The sequence below is a fragment of the Diplodia corticola genome, assembly GCF_001883845.1.
Source record: "Diplodia corticola strain CBS 112549 chromosome Unknown scaffold31, whole genome shotgun sequence".
NCBI lineage: Eukaryota > Fungi > Ascomycota > Dothideomycetes > Botryosphaeriales > Botryosphaeriaceae > Diplodia > Diplodia corticola.
Genome location: NW_017971510.1, coordinates 138,003 through 158,280, shown reverse-complemented (window position 1 = coordinate 158,280; position 20,278 = coordinate 138,003). Strand labels below are relative to the sequence as shown.

General features: G+C 58.0%; 4 protein-coding genes across 4 annotated transcripts; all 4 read right to left on the bottom strand.

Moving 5' to 3' along the window:
- Nucleotides 1–1,841: 1,841 nt before the first annotated feature.
- Nucleotides 1,842–5,495, bottom strand: BKCO1_3100042 (ras guanyl-nucleotide exchange factor; the record flags this gene model as incomplete). Its single annotated transcript, XM_020274317.1, has 4 exons — nt 1,842–1,928; nt 1,980–3,844; nt 4,095–4,307; nt 4,460–5,495. The coding sequence occupies 4 exons, from the start codon at nt 5,493–5,495 to the stop codon at nt 1,842–1,844; spliced, it is 3,201 nt and encodes a 1,066-aa protein (XP_020129560.1).
- A 4,359-nt stretch (nt 5,496–9,854) lies between these two features.
- Nucleotides 9,855–12,536, bottom strand: BKCO1_3100041 (the record flags this gene model as incomplete). The annotated part of the gene is made up of 1 exon (XM_020274316.1): nt 9,855–12,536. One exon carries the CDS (start codon nt 12,534–12,536, stop codon nt 9,855–9,857), a length of 2,682 nt encoding a protein of 893 aa, XP_020129561.1.
- Nucleotides 12,537–15,622: 3,086 nt separating this feature from the next.
- BKCO1_3100040 (uncharacterized protein) lies at nt 15,623–16,957 on the bottom strand (the record flags this gene model as incomplete). The annotated part of the gene is made up of 3 exons (XM_020274315.1): nt 15,623–16,587; nt 16,642–16,791; nt 16,855–16,957. 3 exons carry the CDS (start codon nt 16,955–16,957, stop codon nt 15,623–15,625), a joined length of 1,218 nt encoding a protein of 405 aa, XP_020129562.1.
- A 1,009-nt stretch (nt 16,958–17,966) lies between these two features.
- BKCO1_3100039 (phosphoglycerate mutase family protein) lies at nt 17,967–18,995 on the bottom strand (the record flags this gene model as incomplete). Its single annotated transcript, XM_020274313.1, has 2 exons — nt 17,967–18,888; nt 18,940–18,995. The coding sequence occupies 2 exons, from the start codon at nt 18,993–18,995 to the stop codon at nt 17,967–17,969; spliced, it is 978 nt and encodes a 325-aa protein (XP_020129609.1).
- Nucleotides 18,996–20,278: the final 1,283 nt, after the last annotated feature.

The window sequence follows — 20,278 nt, the reverse complement described above, 5'->3', positions numbered from 1 at the left end:
CCCCCCCCCCCCCCCCCTCCGCCAGTCGCACATTCCTTCGTGGCCTTCCATCCGTCCTTCCATCCACCTTTTTTCGCCCCTAGCGTTCCACTCCTGCAGCCCACGACGCCTCTCCTCCCCCGTCGCCCTATCAGTGCGCCGGGAAAAAGAGACGGCGCCATGCACCGAAGGATCGTGGAAGGATCATCGAAGAAGCTTAAAAAATCATCCCGTCTCTTATCGTCGACTGACCCCTCTTTTCGCACGTTCTAGCCAACCTTAGCTGAACATTCTTCCAAGTCACACGCACAACGGCTTGCGTGTGACTCGCCCCTCCTTCTCCGTCGATCCTCGTACGCTTTGCCCCTGCAGGTGAAGAGTAGAGAAAGGAGGGCGGAGAAAAGGGGAGGGGATGGATGTGGAGGGGGACAGTTGGCTAGCATTTGCGCCGCCCCGCCACGCCCATTACGTAGAGGCGTCCAAGTTTCTGCGCCACTGATGCTCTAAACCTCCTGAGAAAATCAGTAGAACGCAGCCAGAAGAACTCTATGGCGACATCCCGTCCGGGCGCTTATACACTTCACGTCGGCGGCGTCAGAACAAAACATATGCGTAAATCATGCAGTCCTTTGTCTTTTTTCCCCCCCTTCTTCTCCAACCTATGTACCATGTGCTTCGAGCATTCTTCATCGACTTGGAAAAAGGGTCCTGGATCCCACTCTCCCAGTTCTCTGCCGTTCACGTCCGATCTCCCACCACAACTAGATACGTGTGAATATTTTACACACAAATAAAAAAAGAAATTGACCCAGTGATACCCCGCCTGCCCTCTCAACGCTATGGCCAACCAAAAGGGAGATATATAGATGAGTGAAATGCGAGAAAATGAAAAGATAACCCAGAAGAATCGGGTAGGGGTATTTTTTTTGTCTTCGATATTGAAAAAAAGAGAAGAGAAAAAAAAAAGGAACAACCCGAACATGGAAGTGAATCCCAGGTACAGATAAGACAAGAACAGAGACAGACACATGAGACCCGAAACCAATCTCTGCCCGAGATCTTTCCCTTGCTCCGATATTGGTATGACCGTGACAAAAAGTAATATCAACGCTCAGAAGAAAAGGGGCACGAACCAGGAACGAAAAATGTCAACGCTCAGATGATGTGAAGCAGCAGCGGAAAAACAGATAACCACCCGCGGAATGACGAGGAAACACTCGGATGCTCATCTCTCAATGGCCAACAGACGACCCACCTCCCCCTGCAACCCGGCTGATCGTCAATCGACCCCCGCTCAGACGCCACATGCCTCTCGGATCAAGGAGAAGAAACGACGGAAAATTTGAGACCCTCCATGCCATGCCATGCAAGAAACGACAAAGGAGACGAATAGACGGTATGATGGTATGCGGCGAGTACATGTCGTGGTGTGTGGCATATGAAAATGCGATGATTACGATGCCTCCTTTCTTTTCCCGCTCGACAACATGGGTATCCAATGGTCTGTGACAAAACGCCCGTTCATGGTAGACCGAGTGCAGCAAATGCCGCATTGTCCCTCCTGGTAGTGATAGAAAAAAAAATTATACTTGGTTTCCACTCTTTTGGTCCATCTTCACAGTCACTCAACGCAGTCCGACTCTCTCCGCTCTCAATAGAGGATGCTGGCGGCAAGCCTGCTCTGTCGGGGAATCGCGCGTCCTGGAATCGACGACAGGGACTTTTGCCTCCTCTCGTTGCGTTTTCGCATGCGTTCCTCGCGTTCTGCCTTTTCCAGATCAAGCTGCCCGATCGCTCCGAAGAACGGCGAAGACTGCGTTTTGAGCTGTGTCCTTGGAAGTGGAGCCCCCCGGCGCTGGGTTTTATTGACGAAACCAGTTGGCAAACCTTCGTCGGGGTTCGCCAGCCGCACCGACAGCCTCCAGGCTGGTGGAGCGGTCGTACAGCTCCTGTAGTCGCATGTCAGCCAACGAAAATCCACCGCAACCATCAAAACTTACGTCATCATCCTTGCAGATTCTCACATCCAGCACCATGCTCTTCACATCGTCGTGGCGCGCGATGTTCGGATAGGGGAAGCCCTGAGCTCGTTGCATGCCAACAATCACTTCGCCCATGATTGCAAATTTCTTCCAGTTGATTCTTTCTTTGCCCTCGACGCCACTCGGAGGCGCTTCTTTCTCCTGCGCGCTCGATCTGTTGAGAGCGGCCTGCAGCGCGGCCGCGTTACCGGCGCTACCGGTCAGTGCGCTGAGGGCCTCCGCATTCGCTGATTGACTACCCGATCGGGGGCTTGAGTTACCGCCGAGAAGACCGGCATTGGATCCGCGTCGTTGTGGGTCGTTGACAAAAGTGGAGTTGCCCTCTGCGGCAGAGACGAGGTCGCGGCGGTGAAGGGGAAGGTACGGGATACGCTCGCCCGAGCTGTTCTCCCACGCCAGACGGTAAGCGAAGTGACTCTTTTGCGTGCCCATGAGGATCTCGAGCTTCATGAAGTCCTTGGCCGTGGCAGGCGAGAGGAGATCGCGTGTTGCTGAAAGGCGGTGAATCGCTGTTCCGTTCAACCCTGCGAGGATGGCGCCGAGCGAGTTGTAGTTGTTCAACTCACGCAATTTGCGCGCAACCTTCATGAACTTCTCGAGCATCAAAGCGCGGTGCTTTGGCTTGTCCCGCAGCAGGATGAAATTGGTGACCCAATAGGCCAGGTGGTTGAAGTGCTCGATCATCCGGTCCACGTTCTCCAAACTCTTGCACTTCTTCTTATCCGCCGCGTTCAGGCTCACATGCCGCACCAGGTCGCGAGGCCTGATGGACTGGAACATTATCCAGTCCACGCGTGTCAGCTCTCGTGCGATGTTCTCTTCCGACTCGCCCATCAGCAGGTGCCATTGTGTCTTGGTGAGAGTGACGCGTGGAATGGGGACAAGCAGCTTCGCCTGTTGTCGAGCTTGCTCAATGGCGTTCATCATTGTTTGAGAGGAGCTAGTGGCCGTGGTGGAGGTGCTGACGGAGCGTTCGGGGTAACCTGTGGTGGTGGCCGTGTCCGAGGTGGCTCCGGAACCGCGCGTAATGCTAATGGTAAGCTCCGTTGCGCTCTTGGGCAGTTCGTCCTCCATCACATCGTTCAAGATGGAGTGGCCGTACAGTGCGTTCTCGCGGTGCTTGTCGCTGCAAGCCCAGTCGGTATCGTCGTCTTCCACAACAGCTTCGAGATCAGCCAAGATCTCCTTGGAGGCAACGCCAAAGATGCGGTTGCTGGCGAGCCGGTTTACGAATAAGAACACCATGCGTTTCGTCATGGGGTGAGCAAAATCACCCGGGTATGAGCTGAGCCACTGCTCCATGATCGACAGGTGGCGCAGCTGCGCTATGGTTCGGACCATTTGCGGGCTCCTGTCGTGCTCGAGCGCATCGAAGCGCTTAATGAGGGCTTCGAGCAACTGGCTCGGGGCGGCGAACTTCCGATAGAGGGCAAGGAAGATGGAGACGAATTTGGTGTCCTGCTTGGAAAGCGGCTGGGAGACGAGGCGGTCGACGAGCTGCTCGAATGTGTAGCCATTTTCATCAGAGGGCATGACGGAGATGATGCTGGGCTCGTAGTCCGAGGAGTCGGCGCCGTCGGAACCGTAGGACTCGTAGCCGAGGGGCTCTTCGAGTTCGAGGAAGGAGTTGGTGGGAGCGCGGTTCTTGGCGCGCGCTTCTGCATCGTTGTCTGAGAGGATCTTCAGACGCGAACCGGAGAATTCGGAGCTCGCACGCTCATGCCGGCGCTTCCAGCTGGGGCGTGGAGAGACGGGCTGCAGGGCGGATGAGTTGGAAGTGGCGCGGCGGCGTTGTGCGGCGGCCAGCTTGCTGGCGGGGGTATCTTAAGTGGAAACGACGTCAGACAACAGTCCACGGTACGCTAAGAGGCAGAGCGGCGCGGAAGAATGGATATATGGGTGGAAGGCGGCAAGCGTGAAACATGTTGCAGCAATGAAACGACAGCTGCGTGCGTAATGTTATATGGGACTGCGCCAACGGACCGAGCGCGCACGCGCCGCATCCATGGCCGGCGGCGCGGCGGGCAGGGACCAGGGGCGAAGAGGGGCAGGCGTTCGTGTAGATGCACTCACCCTGTCGCGATGCAAGAATAGCCCGCAGCATGACAGAAAGACAGATTCGCTGGCTTTCGGGCGAACGGTCTGAGCTTTGAAACGCGGGCAAGTCGCCGACCAGCGTCTTCGCGCGCTGCTCCACCACGGCCGGATCCACCTGGCGATGGGCCGGGTGGTTGTCGCACTTGCAGCCGACCAACACGCATGGCAACGCCGCTTTCTGGACGACATCTGCGCAGGAGCAAGAAAAGGTTAGCCGCGACGCCCGACAAGACGGTTGGGCTGCGATCGGCGCGCAAATTCCAGGCCCACGGGCATCTGATCGTGCTCCGAGCTGCCGGCTCGTGGCGCTGCCGGAAATGGGGAACGCGGGATATACTGACTTAGCATGCCCGGCACCTGTGCCAGGCTCTCCTGATTCATAACGTCGTATAGCATCAGCGCACCGTCGATCCGTGGCGCAGGCAGGTCGTCGATTTTTCCCGGCCAGCAGATGCGGTCGTCGTGCTCAATGTCCAGCTCCTCGAAGGGGATCTCGATCAGGCGCACCGTGTACACGGTGCCGTCAATGGACATCTTGCGCGTGGCGGTGCGCGCGTGCGAGTGGGCGCGCAGGTCAAAGGCGCAGTCGATGAAGCGCGTCTTGCCCACGTCGGAGTCGCCAATGACGCCGATATTGATGTCTTCCACGGCCTGCAAGGCTCGACGGTCAGCGGGGGCCGGGGTGGGACGCGCCGGGGCGGGGAGGGTACGTGCCTGCGCATCCATCGGGGCGTTGTGATTTTTCTGCTGCTCTGGGGACTTGCGGAGGGGGTCGTCGGGGTCGCCGGGGCCCTGTTCGGCGAGGCGCTGGATCATGCTCTGGTAGCGCAGGAAGAAGGGATCGCGGCTGATGGCGTCGCCGTCGTCGTCGCTGCTGTCGCTGCTGTCGCTGGCGTTGGGGTGCCGCGCGCAGGCTACGTGACCATTCTTTGCGCCGCCATGCGGGGGATACGGCGACTGCTTTGGGACGTGGGGCGCGGAATTGGCCCTGCAGCCGAGCGCCGGGCGCGGCAGCTTGGGCGGGCTGGCGGTGGAGACGCTCTTGGTGCGGGCTTGGTGTTGCAGGGCGACGGAGGGCGCCAGGGTCGTGGCGGGCGGCGCAGGCGAGGGGTGCTGCAGCTGCAGGAGCGGATCCTTGGACGGCGCGGGCGGCGGCGAGTCTGCGAGGCGCAGCGGCGGGAGCAGGGCGTTCGAGCGGGCGTGGGAAGAAGATGACGGAGAGACTAGCTGGTCGCGATGGTGGGCAGCGGAGGTTGAAGAGGCGCGGGACGCGGACGTGTGGCCTGGAGCTGCTGGTGCGCGGTCGGAGGGCACTTCTATCGACGGACGCCGATGACCGTTCTTACCACCGACCCCTTGTCGCTGCGCCAGCGTCATTTGGGAAAAAACACCGGCGGCGAGTCGAGGGCAGGGGTTGCGGTCGCAGGACTCGCAGCGAGCATGCACGTTGGGGGGCTCACGCGAGAGGCGCCGGGATGGCTTGCGGGCGGGACTGCCGCTGGGTGCAGGCAGGATGCAGGATGGTGCAGAGGAGAGCGGCGGCGATACAGCGATGCGCGAGCGCTGTGAGCGCGGTAGCGCCCCGGTATCCTTGACGCAGCAGACCGCTCTCGGCTGCGCATTCGCTGCGAACCCGCGCGCCTGCTTTTCTTCTAACGGCCGGGCAGGGATTGGGGTCGGGGCGTCACGGCGTCGCCAGCGGAGCAGGCAGCCCGCAGCCCGCAGCCCGCAGCCCGCCGCCCACGGCGCTGAGCATCGCCATATATCCTCGCGCAAGCGCGCGATACGGACGCAAGCGCAGGTGCCGGGTACGCCCGTACCAGCGCCCGGCCCAGCGCCCGCAATGGCAGCTCTCAGCGCGCGGAGCCGCAGCCGCGAGGGCGAGGGACGGGAGCTGATGATGGCGCGCTTGTGGTGGCCCAGCTGGGTAGCCGGGCTGGTAGCTGGGCGGGCAGCCCACAAGCTCGTCGCGCTGCAGCTGGGCGGGCCAGACCTGGCAAGCTCACGCTGGAACGCTTCCTACTCGCCCGGGGAAGGTGTGGCGGCCGTTCCGGCGTCAAAAGACTCTGATCGCAGCAGATCATCGCTCACCGCGGGGGCCCGTGAGTCCGCGTGTCTGAGATTGCTGCGAGGGGAGACTACAGGTCGGTCGACCAAACGCCTTATCGCCAAGGTCGGGGGTATCTTTACTACCGCCACCCACGACCTAATACCAACCCCCCCTAACCCTCAACACCCACAACACCTAAAAATGGAGATTCCTAAAGCTAACCCTAATCCCCCTAACCCTAACCCTCCTAACCCTAATTACTAACTAATAACTAACAAATCAATTTTTATTCGATTTTGAATTGATTTAGAATCAACCTAGAATCGATTTAGGATTGACCACCCCCTAGTATAATACGAGATTTACCGAGAAAGGAGGGAATCTCCGATCGCCCCGGAAGATCTCCTTTGGTCGACCGACCTGCGACCTCCTGCGAGGGCGCCGCTGCAGCCTGCGCCTGCGCCTGCGCGACACGCGCAGCGGCCCACTGTGCTGCAGCCGTCGGCGGAGCACTGGGCGCCGGCGCAGCCCGCCGCATGGCGTTGATGGTTGATGGCTGCCATTGTGCCATCGCGCTCCCGCTCAGGGGAGACCTCAGGGCACAGAGGAAGCTTTCGCGCGCCGTGACCTCACTCTGACGGCTGCAGCGGGATCCCAGACACAGTTCCCATTGGGTGCCCCGGCCAGCCCTAGGGCCAGCGGCCGCCTCTATCCAGACCTCACCCCAGACATTAATTCCCCGTCGCGCCATCTCGCAGCCGGCGGAGATGCGCTAGCGCTCCGGACGACGCCCGCTGTGTCATCGCCGTCATCGCTGCCACCGCCATGGGGACGGCCAACGGCGATGACGACGGGCGTTGGCAATTTCCACCACCGCCCCGCTCTCCGCTCTCCGCGTCCTCCCGTCAGCTCGAGCGACAAGCCGATCTCAATAATGCCAGCCAAACCGCAGATCTGTCGTACGATTGATCATCCCGCGCCACGCTCTGAAGCCGTGCAGCTGCCCTGGACCTGCCTCTTTCGCGCAGCACCGCTGGTGTCTCCGGCAGCAGCAGCTGCTGCCATGAGTGAGGAACTATCTATAGTCCACCACCCCCGTGCCGCCCATGGCCCCGACTCGCCGCCAGCCTGCGGCCCCGACTCGCCGACACCCCCTTCCCCTCATGCGGCAAAAGCAACAACTGGGAAGATCAGCATCCATGCCGCCATTCTCGACATCAATTAAGCTTAACCATGATGGACGCGATTGCGTGCACCCCGCGCTTGAGCTCTAATACAGCACAAGACGCGGCCACCTCGACATCAATCAGCGCCCGTCCCGACTTTTTACTCCGCCGTCGCCGCCCATGTCTGTACTTCAGCCGACGAGAAGAGCACCCTCCGCTGGACGTTTGCGCGGATGAGCGACAGGCTAGACTGACAGGGGCCGCCCCACATGCACAGGTTGTCAGCTACTTCAGCTGTGAATGTCTCCACCTCGGCCGCTGACTCTCAACGCGCTTGCTGACTCCTGCTCGGTCCCCATCGCGTACCCTTTCTTGCCAAAAATCGATTCGCTGCTTGTCGATGAAGAGCGCCAGAATCGGCCCACAGCGTCCGGATGTCTGCGCTTCTTGAAACCGGCAGTGAACATGCGTGCCGGGGGCGCATAAGGTGCACGATGGTCTCGAGACCCGCACTGACACCCGCTGCCCCGTCGGATCGCAAACACAGCAGAATGCAGCACGGCTTTGCCAGATGCACGATGAGAGAGCAAGAGACCGAGGAGCGTAAAACAGTGGACTTCACCACACTCACCTCCACTTTCACCATCATTGTGCGTGCAGCCCCGTAGACTACTGCAAACCGTCCATCACTAATCGGCATCAAAGCAAACCTCCACCCATGCGCATTGCCAACACAATAGGGAAAATGAAAAAAATGATCGCCGTGACGAAAAAAGAGCTCGCTCCACCCCTCATCAGCTAAACTAACGAATCACGCACGCTCCCTCCCTCCAAAGGAGCCCACTCGTCTAAGCGAAGTATGGCGCAAAGGAGGAAGAACCGCATAGCGTGCGCGTGTCTCAGAATATCCCATGTTCTGGGACGTTCTCATCCGCACTTATCGCAGAACTATACACAAAAATAAGTCTTCGTCGGAAAAGCAATCTATTGTGGATCCCCCACTCCACCCAGCAGACCTCCACACACTCCCTTTGGAATCCCGGGGCAAAGGGTCAATAGTTAGATCGCTCGTTCCAAATTCCCCCGTTGAGTACTCATCACCGTGGCGGGGGACCGGTCAGAGATTTCCCTGCCCTTCCTCTATCCCAATGAGTTGCATCACATGCATATATACCCTTGTCCTCTACTCTCTTATTCTTCACCTCGGTATTATACACGGTCTCCACCTTGTCTTAGTCGTGTCTCCACGAAAGTAGCTTGGAAGTTGCACTCTGGAGGGCCCGGCCCCCGGATCGTACTCGGCTCGCGAAAGGCGAAGTCCCCTATCCGAGAAGCGAACGAGTACGAAAAACCTCCAAAACACCCAGACACACACACGCATTAGATGGGGAGAAAGCCCCGGCGACAAGAGACGAAACCAACACAGTCCACAAGGCCCCAGCCTTTCTCTTCTTGCTTCGCCTCGTCTCACATCTGTTACATACACACCGCCGCAGCGCTTTCGCTGCCGGAAAGAAGCATGTGAACCGCTGCGGAACCGTTCGATACTACGCACATGCTCCAATGTGGTCGCATGGGCTCCACAGTGTGCAAGGCAGATGACGTGCAGCTCAGAGCTGCGCCACGCGGCTCGGCCCCTTCCCATTTACAACCCTCGCGGCTGCTGTGCCGAGAGAGAGTACGAGTGCGATAATGAAGGGAAGCCGAGAGAACAGTATTGGTTGGAGCACATGCACATACACACGCACGAAGCACCAACCAGCCGCTGAATCAAGGACCCCCCCAAAATCCCTATACACGTGCCTCACTATTTCTTCACTTATCGTAAAAGGTCAGAAGCGGCAAGAATATCACGATGATCCTATAGTGCGGCAATCGACAAGCATAAGCGAGAACAACGGAGCAGGTGACGCGCTCCCCCATCTCCAAGGAGAAAGGGAAAAAAAGGGAGAGGAGACATCAGGAGCAAAACTTGCAACGTCACGTTCCCAACGCCTTTGCGGAAGATTGACATCATCCTTCTTTGGACTTGTGAGGGGCACTGCTCTCCTGCACGGACCAATGAAGTCAATATTGGGATGTTGATAATTATTTCAAAATAATGCAAGAAAGTACACCAATGATCATTTACTTCAACTATCCATATGAATAGAGTACTCTGTTGTTAGTGAGACATACGACTGGTAAGATTGGATTCTTTTACGATGCGCTCTACGCTGAACGATCACAACGAAAGTAGATATGGTATATAAGGAAATCTGTGGGACAAAATTGACAGTGGTACGCTTTCGCCACGTGAGAGGGAGAAAGAAAATCAAGATGGAGAGGGCACCACCATGCCATCATCCCCTGGGAAAGCAGAAACAAAAAAACGACAAAAGGAAAATGTGCAGCATATACAAGATGTACGGTGCGGCCTCACCGAGGCCCACCCAAACCTGTTTCTCTCACACACACAACACACACCCCGGTCCGTCCCATCCCACCCCTTATCATCCCTCATCTTCCTCTTTCTCTCCTTTATTTCCCCTTCTTCCAAAAAGCCAGCCGACTGGGGCTCTTCACACCGCTCGAATGTTCTTCCCCCCCGCTGCTCATCGCATTGACTTCATCAACAACCTTACCGCTGTCCCGGCGCCAAAAGGACAGTCGAGCCGGGGTCTTCGCGTTCGCGGCGGCATTGTTGTTCCCGGGCTCGATCTCCTTCTCCTTAGCCTTCCCTTCGTCCCCATCCCTGCTCTTAATCGGCAGTGGCGGCGGCAGGGTCGATGACCGCTGGATGCCCCTGCGGGCGGCACCTGACCGCTGCTCCTCCTTTAGGATGCCCACGCCGCTTGATACCCCCACATAGGAGGTGGGAGCGGAATACGAGACCGTGGCCGAGGCAAACGTCACGCTCTTCCTCCTGTTGAGGGCCTTGTTGTTGTTGCTGCCGTTGCTGTTGCTGTTGCTACCCGCTTTCACCCTGATCTCCATCGCACTCTGGCTTCTCGCTCCCCTCATCGCGGCACGTGGGTGCTGGTGCTGGGTCTGGCCCTGCGCCACGCCGCTAGCGGCTCCCATCACCGTTCTTCCTCCCCTCCCCGGTGCAGAAGGACCCGGCCACGGCACGGAAGACGGCGCCGCCGAGGCGGGCGATGTGACGCTTCCTTGTTCTCGCTGCCCGCGAGCCTTGTTTTCAGCGGCTGCCGTCGCCGTCGCCGCCGCGAGGTTATATGTTGACGAGGTTTTCTGCCTCGGGGGCATGGTCGGCCTTTTCTTTGAGGACCGATCGGGGGCAGGCAGAGCGGTGACTTCCGGTAAGGGAGCCATAGGTGCAGGCTTTCCTCCTGATGATTTAGTGAAGAGAGCATGGGATGACGACTGATGATGGCGCTGGCTGTCCGCGGGTGAGGAGTGGACTAGGTGCTGCGGGATCCGTGCCTCGAAGGACGAGGAGTGGCGGAGGGCTGGGAGCATAGGTGGCGAGCTGTTTCTCATGCTGCTACTGCGGTAGACTCTGTTGTTGTTATTGGTGGTAGCGGTGGTGGTTCCGAAGCCGATATGCATGGGAATGGCGTCCGGTGAGTCTACAGGGGAGAGAGTAATGCTCGGAGGCGAAGTGGTGGCGGATGAGAGCGGTGGGGATGATGAAGAGATTTGTTCGAGAGTGACAATATCGCCCGAGCTGCGTGGGCTGGGGATGCGCAACACTCCCGGTAGCTCCGGTGGGCTGCGTCGCGATGTTGCCGATGATGATGTAGTCTGGTTTGCGGCACCGACGACACAGACACTTCTCCTGTAGCGTGACTTTACCTCTGGCGTTTTGCTCCTCCTCTTGCTCTCCGCATCTGACGAGACGCCTCTTTCATCCTCACTCTGCGTTTCCGTGGCGAGACTACTTCTTCTGCCGAACCCGGGAAAATGCAAGTGTAGAGGGGAATGAAGCGGCAGCTTTTCCAACTCGTCCCTTTGGCTCCAGTCCGGGCGTCTCGCAAGCACACAATCACCAGTCTTGCCCGGATCGCCGCTCATCAGCGTACCGTCACCTTGCTCGACGCATCCGGTGCTTCTGCTTTTCTGTAGCACTTTACCTCCGTTCGTTCCTGCCAAATCAATGTCGATCTTGCTGAGGGGTCTTGTCTTTCTAGCGCTAGCGCTCTTCCGCAACGACTGTTGGCGCTCCATAGCCATAGCCTGCGAGTTTGCCCCATGCTGTGTCGATACGTAGATACGCCACAGCTGGTCCGTATCGACACCAACGGGCATGGAGCGTCTCACGCTCTTCCGGTTGCCGTGAGTTTCCTTGGCCCGTGTCTTCTCACGCTCGCGTTCCAGCGCTGCGATCCGAGCCTCGGCGATGCGCATCGAAGATGACTTGCGCAAGTCGAGTCCCGGAGTGCGGGTGCGCTTCTCGTTGGCGCGGGCGGATGAGGAGCGTCTCACATCGCCGCCGCTGTTGGTCCGGGCAGGTGATGGCCTCCGCGCCAGCACAGCTGCACTCACGGCAGGGTCGACTCCGCTGCCGTTCAGGGCGCTTAAACGCTTCGCGAGCTCCCCGGCCGCGACGGGTGCATTGAGACCTTTGCTCGCGTGCAACGCGACTGACCTCCTTGCCGCCCTCCTGGCCTCCTGACGCAGCGCTTCCAGCGTGGCCCGGTCCTCATCAGACCGAGGCAAATCGGTGACAGTACGCGAGGCCAACAGCGCCGCGCCGCCGTTAAGCGCTGTTCTGGAAGGCTTTTTCGAGGGGCTTGCGGCAGCTCCCGAACTTGGACTAGCGAGCGAATGTGCCGATGCCGTGGCAGACTCTGTACGTAGCTTCGACAACTGCGGATTGGATCCACTGTTGTTCTGTTGCTGGCTGGGACCAGCAGGGTTTCGTGCAGCAACCGCTGAGGACGCCTGCCCCGAGCTGGCGGTGGGTTTTGAGGGCAGCGTTGCGGCATCAGATGCTGGTTCCAACGAAGCGAGGTAGCGCTCCAGGCGTCGGGTCAATTCGGCCGGATCGACGGGCACATGCGGTGAGCTCGGCTGGGGCGCAGGCTTGAAGGCATAGTTGTTGAAAGAGAAAGGCTTGTTGGCCGGCTTCACAGTCGAGGAGCGCTTGTTCCCATCCGCGGAGAGTTTGCTGGGGATGGAGGCAAGGCGCTGGATGGTGTGTTCGCAGTCAGTACACGCTGAGGAAAGAGAGCCCAAGGCGCTTCGGAAAAAGGCAGGCATGTTGCAACGCGGGGAGAGGGAAGAGGCAAATCAAGTCGAGGGCATGTAGAGCAGAAGACTGATATACGTCCTTCACGAACCTTTGGCAGCGCTGCAGCGGTCATGACGGTCTGGTGATTAGAGGTGGGCCGGGCAGCCCGCTTTTTTTTAGACGTCACGTTCCTGGACGCAAGAGGCGCAACAGCCAGGCCGCAGGGACAAACGAGCGTGGAGGAGACGGCCGGGGCTAGAGGAGCAAGTGTTGGAGAGAGAAGAGGCTGGCGACAGATAGGATTTCCATGGCTGCGAGGCGGTATAGAGGAGGGCGAGGGGGGCGGTATTTTTACTCGCCGGTTGCAGCATCGGTGTGAAGGGTGGCAGCAGGGGCGCAGTGACTACGCCAGAAGCGCATCTGGAACGAAGCAGAGGCCTGTTGGGAGTGGGCCACAGTAGGCAAGGCGCAGGCAGATTGGGGAAATCGAGGTCATGCGAGCGCATGGAGCTCCTCAAACAATAATGAGCCGAAAGTTGGGGCTTGCCTAATCAGGCTACGGCGACATCAGGTGGTGTGGTTGACTTGGACAAACGGGCCAAATTGCTGCGCGACTGCCGCGGTGCGCTGCGGTGCGGGCCTGCTGGCCGGACGGGACTCGCTGCCGGCCCGTCGCCTGCAGGCGGTTGCAGGCGGTCCACCGGCTGGTGTCGGACGGCATCGAGGGCGTTCGGGCTGCGAGGGCGTTCGGGCTGGAAGCGCGCATGGGCGCCGGGCGTCAGCAGCAGTCGATCGCGAAGTGAGGAGTGGCCCAGGAGTCGACGGGAATACGCAGGCTGGTGAGGCAGCGGAAGGCCAGTGGAAGGAGCGTGAGCGGAGCGAGCTGGATGCGGCGTGGGCGAGAAGCTGGGGTGCGCGGGCCAGCCGCCTACTGTGTAGTTAGCGCGGCTGTGATTTACGGCGGCCCTAAGCGATCGAACCCCCGCCGTGCCCGCTGCTGCGCGCTGACCATTTCTGCTGCGCTGTATGTCTATATCGCAGCCCGGTATTGCCGCGCGGCCGAGTCGGCACTGGCTTGTCGCCGCGGCACTGCTCAGAGTGCTTCTTGGGTTGAAGTCGTTATTTGCAGGGTGGAGACTATTGCTGCGCTAAAAAGGCTCAGGGTCCGCGCTCGCCTGGCGCTACGCACGTCAGAAAGGCCGAAAAACGCGGGGAGCCCCCGTTTCGTGCCTGCTTGGCCGTCAATCTCCCAACAACTGCAACCGCCTGCCTTGGCTTCATCACCACCGCGGCCCGCCCTCCAGCCGCAACCCCCAAGACACACCAGAGCTCCCCCCGGATTCAACTCTGGGGCTCTATTCCCTCTCCCAAGCCTCATCGGCCGTATTCTCAGCCTCATGGGCCCATGTGTTGCCGCCGCCACTTGCTGCTCCCACAGCCACGGCATTTCCCACTGCGCCATTGGCCACAGCCTGGCAAACTCATCTCCGCCCTCAAGCCTTTTTTCTTCTTTTCTCAACTTCAGGCCCACCTCAGCTTCCATCATCACACTCTAGTTCTTAACAGCCCTGGTCCCCTGGTCCCCTGGTCCCTGGTCCCCTTCGCAAAAAAAAAAATCAGCCACCAGCAATTCCTTTAGCTAACGCCTCGTGGATTCCGATCTGAAAGAGGGCTCCGATCTCACCCAATCTTCTTTGTTGCCGACAGGCGGGTATTGCCGTCGGCTTGCCCGCCCGTCGGCCAACTTCGTGGCGCTGCGCGGGCCGAACGACGCTGTCCCTGCGTCCATACTCCAGATCAATCTAATCCCCGTGAGCCCTTGTGTTCTCCTCGCGTAAATGCAAATTCCCATCTAGCTTGCAGCCCGTTCGTATCTTGTCGATTGCCGACAACGTTTGATCGGCAGATCGCCTGTCGCTTCAAACGGGAATAACCGGCCGGGTCCCAAAACCCGTTGAAGGATTCAGTGCCTTCCCTTATTATTTCGGTCCCTCTAGGCCTCGACTCTTGCCGATGTGTGGAGATTCGAGCATGACAGTTCTTAACAGCTCGATCCTTCGGGCTGGCCAGAACTCGACGTATACACAATGACTCGTTTCAGCCTACAGTACTCCTCGCCATAAGGATCATGAGGCCTGGTAACGTGGCCTCAAACCTCTCCTAAGCAACCCACACACTTACGTCTAACACAAGCCACCATTGTACATGGCGTTCTTGATCGTCGATCACAAGCGAACGAAGGCAAGACACTGGTGCGTGATTGGACTCAAGAACGCAGTGATAGCAGCGTCTACGGCGCTAAGGGAGCTCCAGGTGTCATAGTGGGTTACATCTACGTCTGGGAAACTGCTTCGACTACTCATGAAGGAAGGTCGTTTAACTCAAGATCTTCATTTCGTAGCCTGGTTACACTGTAAGTTTGATGTTGGGCAGGAACGCCATGATAGGGTACGGAACATTTTATCCTTCAGTGTCCCGCAAAAGACACTGCTTGACCATCACAGCATGTGTTTGCATCAAGATATAAAGAATTTTACCTTTATTCGTGATTCAGTGGAGCTCGTCTAAATCAGGCTCTGGTGCCGGAGTGATCCAATCAATGATAGAAGTGCTGCTTTCTTTTCCAACATGCTCTTTTTCACTTCGGGGCATAAATTGATTTAGGCTTGGTTTTTCTTTTTCAAGGGAAAAAAAAAGTAGGGCACCACACCACATAAATGATGATTACATTACCACGTAGTGAAGCCTCTCTGGGATACCATGTTCGGTGTGAAGATATTGCATACCCGGTCAATGGCACAGATGAAAAGATACACTGTTCGCCTTCGTAACCCTCCCTGCACCATATCCAAGTCCCCAAAGAGTATACCAAACTATACTATCCCATCCATACCAGCAGAAAGGATTCATCCATCTCGTAACGCATCCCATCACCAGCTCCTAAAGACAGACAGGCTGAAAAAAAAAAGAAGAAGAGCGATTTCGAGAAAACATCAAGTACCTTGCCAAATCACGTTGCACTGCCCGGCCAACACTTTTCCTCTCTCCCCTCCCCTTTCGCTTTCATCTCCCTCCTTCTTCCCTCCCTCCCTCAATCCCCCTACATCTCTCTCTCTCACAACCACTCCACCCCCACAACCCCAACAACCACCCCAACCACCAACCCCCCACCCCCCACCATCGCCCTCCCCATACCCGCCGCCCCCGCCGTCGATGCGTCCGTCGCACTCGCACTCGCACTCGCACTCGCACTCACACTCACACTCGCCACCCCACCACCGCTCCCACCAGTACCCGTCGTCGTCGTCGCCTCACCAGTCCCAGTCGTTGCGCCCGCCGTCCCCGTCCCCGCCCCCGTCGCCGTCGCCGTCGCCGTCGCCGTCACCGACCCCCCGTTTCCAGGCCCGGCCGTCCCTGCCGCCGCCCCGCCCGACGACGACGACGGCCCTGAACTCAAGCTCGAGCTCGCGCTCGTCGCGGCGGTTCCCGTCACGGTGGCGGTTGTCGGCGTCACGGTGGTGGTCGTCCCCGCCACGGTCGTCGTAGGAAAAGAAGGGGGGACGAAGGTGGTCCAGGTGGGGAAGGTGGAGTATGTGGCGAGCGCGGCGGAGAAGACGGAGAGGGCGTTGAGGGAGTCGCTGCTGCTGGATGTGGGTGTGGGTGTGGCACAGGTGGTGGTTGGCGGGGAGGAGGGGAAGGAGGCGGTGGAGGAGGCGGTGGAGGAGGCGGTGGAGGAGGCGGTGGAGGAGGCGGTGGTGGGGATTGTTGTTGAATAGGAGGAGTCTGAGATGGGAGAGCTGAACACGCTTGCTGCGCCTGCGGGGGAATTGGTGGTGGTGGTGGGTGGTGGTGGTTGGACGGGGGTCACGGTGATTGTTTGTTGGACGGTGGCGGTGGTGTGGGCTGTGAGGTAGGATTGTAGGGCTGCGGAGAGGACGGACAATGCGTTTAGGCTTGCGGGCGAGGAGGGTGTTGTCGTCGTTGTGCTTGTGACGATCTCCGTCACCACCGCTGGCGCAGTAGGCGCCGGTAATGTGGCGGGAATGGCGACGGTGATGGCCGTCGTCAGTTCCAGGACGCCTGTTCGAGGATTAGCTTTGCGTTTACGCCCTGAAAACGCTCTTGCGCACTCACTAGAAGTGCCCTTTGGGTAACTAGTTGCAGGCACCGTGCTGAGTGCTGACTCCAAGCTTTCGAGTAGTTGCGACTCGCCCGAGGGGCTCAAACTGAACGGATGTATCGTGATGATTGAGCCAACATCCTCCGTCGCCGTAGCCTCGGAGCCTGAGTGAAAGTTAATCATGAACACGGGCCTAGGGATGGATGAGAATCATGACGAAAGCATACCCTGGCTTGCCTCACGCCTCAGCGCCCATGGCCGTGCCGTCGTTGGGACAAACAGTATCGCAAACAGCGCCGCCAGCCTTCCTGCTTGAACTATTGCGGCCATGACGATAACAAATGAGACAATGGCTGTGAGTTCAGACAGCAGCTTATCGGGTTGTATCTGACAGCGAATGCCAAAGGCGACGAGGAGCGAGTGTCATTGTGGAAGAGGTGCTTGACTAAAGGAAGCGGAGAAGGTGTAAATCAAGGCAGCGGTCGATCGGGAAGTTGCAGAATAATTGTGCTGAGTACCGGTTACGCGAGAGCGAGAACGTGGTGGCAATGGTGATGAAGCAGGAAGGTGGTTAGCTGGTTACAAGGGCTCGCTTAGAAAGTTTGCTCGACAATGTTGTTGATAGAAGGCCACCGGAAGCCAGCTTGCATGGGAGGTGCGAGAGCGGTCAGCGGAGAACCAACCAATTACAATGGTTTGTACGAGGTGGATGAGCTGCGGGGTGGCGGTTGCGCTGTCGTTTTGGCCCAGTTTTTGGAGCAGAGGCTGGAAACCTGATCCATCACACCAATCGCCCCCCTCAGATTACACGTCCAACAAGCTGCATATCTTCAGTCACATCAACGTTCCAGGATGAGCAGTTCTCTCGAATCATTAATTCATCTAAGCTATGTCATCTGTTGCATTGCATCATCATTCATAAATCAAACACGGTTACTCAGAAAGTGACAAACCCGAGGCAGCCAGACATTAAGCAGCACAAGAGCGTCAAGACTCGGCGAGAGATGAGCCCCCTACACCGGCGTTCAAAATGCCGATGAAGCAGCCAGTGCCGTTACGACGTAGGAGAACCCTATGAGGCTTGTTAGCTTCAGCTCCAATGAAGGTTGTGTGGAAATCAAGATGCGAGAGGCGTGTTCGAAATCAGACAGCAGTTGGCAAACGTTTGTCCTCACTTTGGGTTCAGAACAGGTCTGTTGTGTGATTGTTTCTCATCATTCGAACGGAGGGGGTGGTGCAGAAAGGAAAGATAACAACTCACAATCTATAAGTCGGATGCACAACCACAAGCCGTGGCTGTACATCCGCCGGGATCCTGCAGCATTAGTGCCAGATTCCATCAGTCAACTCTGCGCCTTTTGAAAAAGGTGTCGATGGACCTCTGGTTCTGATCGTGCTTGGAGCTGCCAAGTCCGCCTCCGGTGCGTTTAAGGCCCTTCAAGTGTTCCTTGCCGTTGATAGTGATGACTTCCGTCGTCCATCCGTGCAAGACTTGACTGGAGCTGCTCGAGCCTCCAGTGACAGGAAGCTTCTCCACAGCCCTGGTGGGGGCTGGCACGGGAGCGACTGACGAACCCGCCGCATTGGCTACGCTGGAGACACCACCAGTGGTACCTTGTGCTGCCAAGCGTTTGCGTGGCGAAGACGCAGTGCCAGTGTGACCCGACACTCTGTCCAATGCTCGTGCGACTGGCGTACCTTTTCTAGCCATGTCCAGCTCGAGATAACCAGTGTTGGAGAAGCCGCCAAGGTATTCCAGCGACACCGGTCGGCCAGGCACCAAGAGATCTGACCTCATAGTGACGCTGTCCGGCGGGAGGCGGCGCAAGATGCGTCGCCAAAGGACCGACAGGATGATGCCATGTGAAACGATGGCCACGACACATCGCTCCCCCGCTGCAGCCGATCGCCACAAAGCAGCCATGTGCTCATCCAAGAACGAGTCCACTCGCCTCGCCATCGACTCCTTGGACTCGATATCAACGAAGCCGGCGGGTCGCGGCTTGCTCGAAGATGGCCCCTCCAACCAGCTTTTGCCTTCGAAGGACCCGAAGTCCTGCTCTTGAATGGCTGCCACTCTGGTTATCTTCAGGGCTGGCGACGACTGGGCATCGAGGACGGCTTGGGCGGTGTTGCGGGCTCGCTGCAGTGGAGAAGCGAAGATGTGCGTGAAGCGGACGTCGGTGCCCTTGAGATAACGGGCCAAGCGTTGGGCTTGCTGGAAGCCATGGCTGGTCAATTCCGAGTCCTTGCTGCCTGCGCTGCGAGGGTCAGCGGCGAGGTCGACAGCGGTGCGCGATGGGATGTCCCACTAGACTTGGGCGAGATTGTCCACAGTCTCGCCGTGGCGGATGAGAAAGAGCCTCATCGTGCCTTGGGCGAGAGCGTGGTGATGAAGGCAAAAGAAGCAGCCGGGACAGTGTGTTGGGAGATTTTTGTACCAGCCACTTTTAGCGCATGTGCTAAGCGAGACTGGCCTGGAGCTTGGGCCTCAACACCACAGCTTTGCTCTCCACATTCGCCCCAACTTCCATCGTGATATTCTTGATGCTTTGGCCTTTCTCACCCTCGAAGAACACTTGCAAATATCTCTGACAAGCGGGTAAGTGTTTCCTTGGCTCCATCTCGCACTAGTTATATCTGGGCATCCAGAAAGCCTAAGGACAGCAATGGAGGGTTGGAACAAACTATGGGCGAACTGCACCACCAACCGTACGTGGGTTGGACTGCAGATTTAGAAAGGAAACGTGCAGTTGTCCGAGGAAAGAAAAAGCGAGCTGGGCGACAAAAGGTTGCGCATGATTTCACCCCTCTTAGAGCTATATCGTAAATCATATTCATCTCCATTTTCGTGCGCGGCTGAAGTCTACTCCTGGACGCACTTGTTTGGTTCAATGTCCATGTCTATACCCTGAAGATTTTTCTAGCCACTCATCTAGCAAGAAAGCGCCCACTGAATCTGGGAGGGTTATCGCAGGGACAATGTAACACATTGACGGACCTACATGAGAGCGTGCTCACCGATAGCAAGCCCTATCGATGCATGTACTGGGCAATTGCTCTACCAATGCATTAACGGATGACGGAGCCGTCCGGACGAAAGAGCACTCAGCCGCACGCTGATCTACATGATCAACGTCTGGCTCGAGCCGGCCAGCCACGTAACCCACACACCAACCCAAAAGCGAGATTTCCATCATCCAGCGCGAATTTGCCACGGCTTATTGCCTCTCCTTGGCCACGAATACATTGAGAATTCTAGATACCGACTACTTGCATCGTCCAGCAGAACCAATCAAATGGCACTGATTCCAGACGCTCGACAACCTGCACCGCTCACCACCTACACCGCCAAAAAGATATCAGTGCGAACATATTAGACCGCCAACCGCACCGCACCCTATCACATCCCGTATCCTGAAACCCCCATCACCCCCTTCTCCGCCATACACGCCCGCCAGCACACGCCCACCCGCGCTCAACGCCCGTACATCCCCTTCCTCCGCCTCCCGCCGATCACCATCCTCATCACCAAAACACACAACCCACTCTCCAAGAACATCATCAGAGAGAGCTCGGACGCCCTGAAAACCCACATCATCCAATACAACCCGCAAACACCACCTATAAACCACTTACTCGTTCACGTGC